The 10,000-nt window shown below is 45.7% G+C and overlaps 1 protein-coding gene across 5 annotated transcripts in view; it reads right to left on the bottom strand.

Moving 5' to 3' along the window:
- The window catches only part of LOC109103324 (protein Smaug homolog 2-like), a 22,270-nt gene that overhangs the window by 8,211 nt on the left and 4,059 nt on the right, over positions 1-10,000 (bottom strand). For 3 of the 5 annotated variants that reach the window (XM_042739990.1, XM_042739991.1, XM_042739992.1), the window contains exons 2-12: positions 9,788-10,000; positions 8,942-9,358; positions 7,487-7,717; positions 7,137-7,246; positions 6,622-6,732; positions 6,269-6,539; positions 6,100-6,185; positions 5,920-6,032; positions 5,128-5,335; positions 4,612-4,738; positions 4,031-4,114 (exon numbers count right to left, since the gene is read on the bottom strand). The exon at positions 9,788-10,000 is cut by the window's right edge and continues 213 nt beyond it. In XM_042739990.1, the coding sequence (XP_042595924.1) occupies positions 4,031-4,114; positions 4,612-4,738; positions 5,128-5,335; positions 5,920-6,032; positions 6,100-6,185; positions 6,269-6,539; positions 6,622-6,732; positions 7,137-7,246; positions 7,487-7,717; positions 8,942-9,358; positions 9,788-9,983 (1,954 nt within the window). In that variant the 5' untranslated portion in view covers positions 9,984-10,000. Of the gene's footprint in view, positions 1-1,751; positions 1,920-4,030; positions 4,115-4,611; positions 4,739-5,127; positions 5,336-5,919; positions 6,033-6,099; positions 6,186-6,268; positions 6,540-6,621; positions 6,733-7,136; positions 7,247-7,486; positions 7,718-8,941; positions 9,359-9,787 lie in introns of those variants that run through there. The other 2 variants (XM_042739994.1, XM_042739993.1) reach the window with 2 other exon arrangements.

Here is a 10,000-nt window from a genome sequence, read left to right as displayed (position 1 = left end):
TCACCGCTCCAAACTCACCTCACTCAGACTAGCACAATAACCCGTCTGGACACTTTCATAAAACCCAGATCACAATTAATTAAATGCATATCATGCCGCAGATCAACTGAATTGTAATATTTTTGGCATTACAGTAATGGGGAATGTGCTTAACAGTCATGAAGATATACAATCAATGATTTCTCAGAAAACCATGGAAGCTTGTTTCTGCCACAGGATAAAAAAAAAAGAGAACTGCAAAGCTTCAAAGATTCTGTATTTCTGTTTCTACCAAGGAACCTTTTATCTTTTTTTTAAGGTTATATCTCACAATTCTAACGTTATATTTTGCAATTCTGAGGAATAAAAGTGAGATATAAACTTAAAATACACCCCACTACGGAATAAAAAATAAAAAAAGGTCTTTCAACATCTCACAGTTCTGACATTTATCCTCAAAACTGTGATATAATCTCGGAATTCTGAGGAAAAAATCTGAATCGCAATATACAAACTCAAGATTCCTGACTTTTTCTCGTCGCAATTCCGAGTTTATATCTCAGATTTCTGATTTTTTTTACACTCTTAAAAATAAAGGTGCTCCACGATGCACAGAAGAACATTTTCTGCCTAAATGTTTCCATAAAGAACCTTCAACATCTGAAGAACCTTTCTGTGTCACAAACGCTTCTTTGTGGTGAAAGAAGGTTCTTCAGATTATAAAAAGGTAAGAAAGAGACGATTCTTTGTGGAACCAAAAACGGTTCTTCTATGGCATCACTGTGAAGAAGCTTTTAAGCACTACAGAACAATAAAAAATTAATTGTGAGTTTATATTTAGAATAACAAGCGATTCTGAGTTCATATACCGATCTGATTTTTATCTTTATTTTAAAAAAGATACAAATTTGAGAAAAGTCAGAATTGTGATAAAAAGTTGCAATGACTTTTTTTTTTTATCCTACGGCAGAAATGAGCTTCCACAGAAAACAAGCTTCATTTTCTTTATGAAAAACATTTCTTGTTGTGATTTTCGGGTGATGTGGGTGTTCCTGAGCTCTACAGACACACGGCAGTGACGAGGACCGAATCATTACACAAACAAAACAAACAAGCCTGTTTTTCACTCAATAAAGTTTTACTAGACATAGAGCAGCGTCTGAGAGACGTATAAAACACACACACACACACACGCTCCGTGAGGAGACTGTACCATTCAAACAGAACACACACCACGCCGCTGCGATCGGTCGAATCCGTCAAGACAGCAGGAAATCAAGAGAGGACGACGATGAAATGGAATCTGATTGGTGGGTTTTGCGGAGTCTGTCATTGGCGGACGTCCCTGTCAGTCACGGAGGGGCGGAGCAACAGACGAGCACAGCTCGATCTCGCGTCTTTACTTCATAGATCTGCGTATAAAAATCATTTGGATAAAGTCTCTGGGGTCATATTCTGGTTTTCCTACACGTGTGTATTTACAGACTCGGGGAACGCTCGCGGCTGTAGTGACGCCTGGTAAACATCTCACAGATAAGTGCTACGAAACCTCTGTACCTGGACAGAAACAAGAACGCATCATAACAGATAAACACAGGGACGCGTGAAGTCTCCGCTTTAAACCTGCAGAAAAGCACAGGAGGAAGTCCGAGGTGGGGGCGAGAGGTCATGCAGGAAGTGATGTAACGGCCATCAGATAAGGAAGGTCTCGCTCAGACCAGAAGCACCAGGGTTCCTCCAGCTCTCCCTTCCGCCTTATAATAGTTTCTGTATTTCCTTTATAATAAACTTAGTTAAGTACAATAAAGTAGAAAAATATTAGAGAATGTGTACACAGTTAGTCGTGTGTGGTCTGTAGTGACTGTGATGTTTGCGTGTGTGTGCTGGAGCGCAGGGTTCTTTCAGGTCCTCTCATATAGTCGACGTTCTGTCCATTCCGTCTGCGGAGGGAGAACGGAAATAATGCTTTAAAAAACTGTATTAACTTCGGCAAAACAAGCTTATAAAACAGTCAATTTCATTTTTTCCAACTAAAAAGCTATATCTCTCATCAGTAACTTCTCATTAATGAGTGAACGAGCAAAACTTCCAAAGCTTTTACCATGTTTTACTATGTTAGTACTACATCTGCCCCCTTTTCATTAAATAAAATAAAAAAAGTGAAATTCTTTTAAATTTTACAGCAACTACAGCAAAAACACTGATGCGAGAAAAATATTTTCTCAATATTAATGAGCATTATTAAATAAATAATACTTTCTAAGTATATATAAACTAACACGACAGCAGATAACGCTGCGCTGTGATTGGGTGTCCGGGATGACGCTACGCTGTGATTGGGCGGCGCGGGATGACGCTGCGCTGTGATTGGGCGGCGCGGGATGACGCTGCGCTGTGATTGGGCGGCGCGGGATGACGCTGCGCTGTGATTGGGCGGTTGTCCGGGATGGAGGATGACGCTACGCTGTGATTGGCGGTCCGGGATGACGCTGCGCTGTGATTGGGCGGCGCGGGATGACGCTGCGCTGTGATTGGGTGTCCGGGATGACGCTACGCTTTGATTGGGCGGCGCGGGATGACGCTACGCTGTGATTGGGTGTCCGGGATGACGCTACGCTGTGATTGGGTGGCGCGGGATGACGCTGAGCTGTGATTGGGTGTCCGGGATGACGCTACGTTGTGAGACGCTGCGCTGTGAATGACGCTGCGCTGGATGACGCTGCGCTGTGATTGGGCGGCTTGGGATGACGCTGCGCTGTGATTGGGCGGCGCGGGATGACGCTACGCTGTGATTGGGTGGCGCGGGATGACGCTGCGCTGTCATTTGGGCGGTTGCGGATGACGCTGCGCTGTGATTGGGCGGTGCGGGATGACGCTGCGCTGTCATTTGGCGGCTTGGGATGACGCTGCGCTGTCATTTGGCGGCTTGGGATGACGCTGCGCTGTGATTGGGCGGCGCGGGATGACGCTACGCTGTGATTGGGTGGCGCGGGATGACGCTACGCTGTGATTGGGTGTCCGGGATGACGCTACGCTGTGATTGGGTGTCCGGGATGACGCTACGCTGTGATTGGGTGTCCGGGATGACGCTACGCTGTGATTGGGTGGCGCTGGATGACGCTGCGCTGTGATTGGGTGGCGCGGGATGACGCTGCGCTGTCATTTGGCGGTGCGGGATGACGCTGCGCTGTGATTGGGCGGCGCGGGATGACGCTGCGCTGTGATTGGGCGGCGCGGGATGACGCTACGCTGTGATTGGGCGGCGCGGGATGACGCTACGCTGTGATTGGGCGGCGCGGGATGACGGTACGCTGTGATTGGGTGGCGCGGGATGACGCTGCGCGGGATGACGCTGCGCTGTCATTTGGCGGCTTGGGATGACGCTGCGCTGTGATTGGGCGGTGCGGGATGACGCTGCGCTGTGATTGGGCGGTGCGGGATGACGCTGCGCTGTGATTGGGCGGTGCGGGATGACGCTGCGCTGTGATTGGGCGGTGCGGGATGACGCTACGCTGTGATTGGGCGGCGCGGGATGACGCTACGCTGTGATTGGGTGGCGCGGGATGACGCTACGCTGTGATTGGGCGGCGCGGGATGACGCTGCGCTGTGATTGGGCGGTGCGGGATGACGCTGCGCTGTGATTGGGCGGTGGCGGGATGACGCTACGCTGTGATTGGGTGGCGCGGGATGACGCTACGCTGTGATTGGGTGGCGCGGGATGACGCTACGCTGTGATTGGGCGGCGCGGGATGACGCTGCGCTGTGATTGGGCGGTGCGGGATGACGCTACGCTGTGATTGGGTGTCCGGGATGACGCTACGCTGTGATTGGGCGGTGCGGGATGACGCTACGCTGTGATTGGGTGTCCGGGATGACGCTACGCTGTGATTGGGCGGTGCGGGATGACGCTACGCTGTGATTGGGTGTCCGGGATGACGCTACGCTGTGATTGGGTGTCCGGGATGATGCTACGCTGTGATTGGGTGTCCGGGATGATGCTACGCTGTGATTGGGCGGTGCGGGATGACGCTGTGCTGTGATTGGCCGTACCTCCTAAGGCATGCTCTGTCATGCTGAGGCACAGAGACTCCAGCGTGGGGTTGATCTCCAGATCTGTCCCCGGAACTTGGCATTCTGGGAATGAAAACAAGATCATGTGACCACTGACAGGGTGAGCGCTCACAGGCCTTGTGTCCAGTGTACAGAGGCAGCGTGTGGAAACACTGCACCGCAGAATTCAGAATGGTTAGTATTATGGTTTAAAGGCTGAAACGTGAGGTTGATCCTTTAATAAAACTTATATAAACGTATATTCATATAACTGCTATTATGTAAACATGTAACAATGTAACTCATTTAACCTTCTTTGTTTATTTAAAATCTGTCAGTCATTGTTAATGTATATATTTTAACATTTATGCACAATGCTGCTATTTTTATTCGTTGTTTAATGGATTTTAATTAGTACTGGGCAATAATTAATTGGATCCGTAAATAACAGTTTTTGTTTATGCACTCTGTATATTTATTATGCACATATAAAGATAGACACATACAGTATATATTTTGAAAATATTTACATGCATTTCTATTATATGAGCAGACAGCAGCATCTGAGGAACAGGAAGTACCTTGCTGCTGGAACAGGAGCATGGTCTGAGGAGACGTGTGGACAGGAAGTGAATGAGTTCTCTGCACCGAGCTTCTGCTCTGGCTCGGCATGCTGTTACTGCCTCCAGGATTCCCAAACCACAGATTCTGAAACACACCATCACACCACCGTCTGTCACGGTCAGCCGCCTCTGACTGAGAGTTCAGAGTGTTTTATTCAGTCAAAGTTTAAAAAATAATTTCTCTGTGTGTTTATCGTTATAGCTGTGGTGTGGACTCTGCTGTTCTTTAATATGGAGAATGATTTTTGGCCACCACTGTATATTACAAGCATCAGAATTTCATCATAAAAATATCAGCATCTGAACCAAATTCATATTCTTGCTCAGTTTTTCATCCATATTTTCACAGTATCAGACTATATGAGCCATAAACGCCAGATGGATCAGATATGATACTCAACACACCTGCAGTGTTGTGTGTGTGTGTGTGTGTGTGTGTGTGTGTGTGTGTGAGTGTGTGTGTGTGAGAGAGACCTGTCGGCCCTGTGCGCTGACGGCGGGGGGGTTAGCGAGCGAGTGTCGGGGCGATGCTCCGGTCAGTCCGCCGGCGCTCATCAGACCCATGCGTCCAGCTGGAGGAGCTCCTCGGGGGGGCATCTGGAAGGGCCTCTGGCCCCGGCGGCCCAAGCCTGCGCTCACAGATCCAGCTGTGGGCAGAGAGTTAGATCCGTACTGCTGCCACCTGCAGACACACAGAGCCACTGATCTGTACATCACATTCAGATTTACACATCATCTGAAGCTGAATAAATAATCTCTCCATTGATGTGTGGTTTGTTAGGAGGACAATATTTGTCTGAGATACAACTATTTGAAAATCTGGAATCTGAGGGAGCAAAAAAATCTAAATATTGAGAAAATCATCTTTAAAGTTGTTCAGATGAAGTTCTTAGCAATGCATATTACTAATCAAAAATTAAGTTTTGATATATTTACAGTAGGATATTTACAAAATATATTCATGGAACATGATCTTTATTTAATATCCTAATGATTTTTGGCATAAAAGAGAAATGTATAATTGTGACCCATACAATGTATTGTTGTCTATTGCTACAAATATACCTGTGCTACTTATGACTGCTTTTGTGCTGCACATATGAGTAGTCACTGTTTTTCCCCTGAATAAGTTTTGATGTGTATATTGATGTGTTGTTGTTGGTGATGTTTTCTTATTAAAATCGTACGATTTCCTATTAATTTAACAGAATGTATGGGAATACAAATACACATATTAATAATATACACAATACACACTACACGCACCCTCTCCGGTACACACTGCTGTCCATCACGGTCTTCCGCGGGAAGAGGCGGAGCAACTTCAGCACCTGCTGTTTCCATGACAACAGCCGCTTCTTCTGCGTCTCTGTGAACGCCTGACAAACACACACTCATGAGAGCGCTGCCGGACAACCTCAGCATCAGTAATGAAGCGCGCCTCACCTCGTGTGTCAGACACTTCTCTATGAGCTGCAGGTAACAGCTGATGTTCTCCTCGTCCGGTCTGGACACCAGCAGCTGCGTACACACTGGACACACAGAGAACCTCAACACACACAACACAGGAGCTTCATCTGCACTGTAAGAAGTGTGTGTGTGTGTGTGTGTGTACCTTTCCCCATCACACGCGTGAACTGTCCTGCGATGTCTCCGTCACCAATGGGTGCAGACGGGGATTCTCCGTCACACGCTGGAGGATTGTGGGTCTGGAAGCCCTCGCTCTCCTTCTCTTCACCGGGATTGGCCGCTTTCTCTGGAGGTGTGACTCCAGGCTCCACCTCCTTCTGGGCTGCAGTGGGCGGGGCATAGACTTTGATTGGCGTGATGATGATCTGCTGAAGCTCTTGTAAAGCATTCCGAACGTTCCCGCCTTCCAGAATATCCTGAAATCACCATCACAAGCTACGATGAGCAGACGGCTCGAGACGAACACAAACGAATCCCGATCACGGACTGATTGATCACCTTTTCCAGAGACTTGAGGACGCTCTGTCGCTCTCTGAGCTTCTGGATGCTCAGCGCGATCTTGTGTCGAGCTCCTTTCGTCACGTTCTGAAACAAACAAACACCACACAACTAATCGAGTCTGATTAAATGTGGCACAGAATGCTGTATTTTTTCACGATTCTTGGAATATTCTCTTTATAGAGGCGCCACAATAATCACAATCAGACAATTCATCAAGAGTAATATTTATAAAATAATGATTATTTGGTTCCAAATGGACCCTCAATACAATAATAGTATATAAATGCATTATAAAGATTAAAACTACAGAAGCACAGATAGTTAATGCATTTATTCAGCACACAATATAAATGTTTAAAATACGATTAATTTGTGCAGCCCTAGAAACTAACATCACTTTTCTTGCTTGCTGATGTATAAATCATCAAAACCTGGAGAATTCATCAGCTTCAGTGTGACAGTGTGGTGTGCGGGGCTTTGAGGTCACGCGAGCTGAAAGGGGCGGAGCTCACCTGTGACTCCAGGTGCTGCTCTGTGAGGATCATCATTTCTTCATACGTCATCTGAGAAAAGAGCGACGCGTATTTATGCAGACGGAGACTCTTCAGCCAGGCCGGCACGTCTGCAGGAGAGACACACACACACACACACACACAGAGACACACACACACACACACACACACACACACAGACACACACACACACACACAGACACACACACACACAGAAACACACACACACACAGAGACACACACACACAGAGACACACACACACAGGCAGAAGGTGAAGTGATTCAGAAAACTACCGCTGCCCCTGAGCTCTGTGTCTGTGTGTGTGAGAGTGTGTGTGTGTGCTGGTCACCTCTCATCCCGCTGCCGTCCTCCTGGAAAGTGTTGCGTGTGTTGCTCTGCTCCTCCGTCTGCTCGCTGCCTGATGAAGCCACACTGCTCTGCGGCGACAGAGGGGCGTGTTCTGCTCCAGACACGCCCCCCTCCTCCTGGCTCAGCCAATCAGAGCCGCAGGTCAGCTGATTGGCGTGTGTGAGAGACATGGAGGGCTTCATTGAGCTCGGCTGCACCTGGCCAGCCAGTCCTGCGGAGCGATTATTACACACATCACATCCAAACTAAACACTGCTCCCGCTCTCTCGTGTTCTTCAGATGACGCCATGTGCATTTTAATCCTTTTGAGTGTGTTTACATTTTCACTAATCAGATTCCTGAAGGCTTTGTTTACATGCATGATAAATATGCGTGTTTAGATGTGTCTCTATTCTGAATAAACTAGAACGCATTCGCAGTGCATCAGCTGCCGCGTTCAGAAATGGAGAAAATTATAATTAAATGTGTTAAAAATGATGAACACGGTTTAAATATAGAACAAGCTAGATTCAATTTGTAAAAAAAATATACAGTACAGACCAAAAATGTGGAAACATTACTATTTGTAAAAAATACAAAAATACAGAAAAAAACAGCAATATTGTGATATATTATTACAATTTAAAATAATTGTTTTTAAATTTATTATACTTTAAATTATCATTTATTTCTGTGATGCAAAGCTGAATTTTTAGGATCATTATCACATGATCCTTTAGAAATCATTCTAATATGATGATTCATTATCAAAGTTGGAAACAGCTCTGCTGCTTAATATTTTTTTCAGAACATGTGATACTTTTTTTAGGATACTTTGATGAATAAAAGTTAAAAAAAAAAAAAAGAAGCCATGTTTTTAAAATATAAATATTTTGTAACAACAATATACACTACTGGTCAGTAATTTGGGGTCAGTAATTTTTTTTCTTTATTTTTTTTAATAAAATCAATACTTTTATTCAGCAAGGATGTGTTAAACTGATAAAAAGTGATAGTAAAGAAAATATAGAGTATATATTATTAGAATTTTTTTTTTATTTTGAATAAATGCAGTTCTTTTTAACCTTTTATTCATCAAATATATTAGACAGCAGAACTGTTTCCAACACTCATAATAAATCAGAATATTAGAATGATTTCTAAATGATCATGTGATAGACTGGATGTTACATGTGACACTGAAGGCTGGAGTAATGATGCTGAAAATTCAGCTTTGCATCACAGGAATAAATTATTTTTTTAAAGTATAATCAAATAGAAAACTATTATTTTAAGTTGTAATAATATTTCACAATATTACATTTTATTCTGTATTTTTGATCAAATAAATGCAGGCTTGATGAGCAGAAGAGACTTCTTTCAAAAACATTAAAAATAGTAATGTTTCCAAACTTTTGGTCTGAACTGTATATATATTTGTAAGTTTATATCTCACCTGTGCTGCTGCTGACTGGTGAGGTCACTCCGCCCGATCCAGGGAAAGACATGTGTCCGTTCTGTCCGTACGCCGGCTCCAGAGCCTCGGCGGAGCAGGGCCACTCGTCGGAGCCCTGCCGGGCGTGATGGAGCGGAGGCGGCCGCGAGGACAGGTGCTCCTCCAGGTGATTGAGCCACAGGGCCAGAGAGTTGCGGTCATCGAGGGTGGTGGCCGGGTGGATGAGGGCGTAGGACAGCAGCTGGCGACTCTCCTCCACGAACAGGCTGCTCTCGATGGTGTGGCTCAGCACCTTCTGCAGCAGCTTCATGTATTCACACTTGGCTTCGCTGTTGCGCGGCTGCAGCAGGGGCAGATGGGATAGCAGCAGCGACACCGCCTTCTCCTTCGGCTCCTGCTGCCACTGACTGACCACAGCTGGAGAGAGACGACAACCAGAGCTCCGTTTCAAGACACTTCTATAATGCGCAGCATTGGGGAGTAACTAGTTACATGCAACTAAATTACGTAATTACAAAATAAATGCAAGTTACTGAGAAAACAATAGTAAATAGTAGATAGTTTCAAGGACTAATGTCTAATTTAATGCATCCTCTGTTGACGAAATGTGCACAATACGGCTGTGTGCATCGTCCTATCTGCCAAGGGTCTATAAAAGAGACTGGAACTGTAAAGAATTGTTCAGAATGTGTCTATATTTAGAGCAGCACATCATATTTCAAGCCCACAAGTCCATCCTTTTAGAGGCTCTGTAATACAGTCTTAAGAATATCGTGAGAAGAAAAAGATTTGTGGATGAACTAGCCCTTTAAGAATCGTGCTGGTGCGTGGCTCTGCTGGTTTCACCTGCATTGTTGGCCTCTGCCTCCAGTATGTGTATCTCGGTGCAGTCGGCCAGCCAGTGGTCCAGACAGATGTGCAGGAAGCGGGCCTGCGTCCGAGAGACACGCTTCAGCAGCGACAGCAGCGCCACCGTCTGCTCACACTCGTTCCAACCCTTAAACCAGTCCGTCAGGATCCCCACTTGGTCCCGGAACATCATGGCCAGTTTCTTCAGGG

Source organism: Cyprinus carpio, chromosome B15 (assembly GCF_018340385.1).
Source record: "Cyprinus carpio isolate SPL01 chromosome B15, ASM1834038v1, whole genome shotgun sequence".
In the NCBI taxonomy this organism is placed as follows: domain Eukaryota; kingdom Metazoa; phylum Chordata; class Actinopteri; order Cypriniformes; family Cyprinidae; genus Cyprinus; species Cyprinus carpio.
Note: the sequence above shows the minus strand (reverse complement) of the source record. Positions and strands in the feature narration are given on the sequence as shown.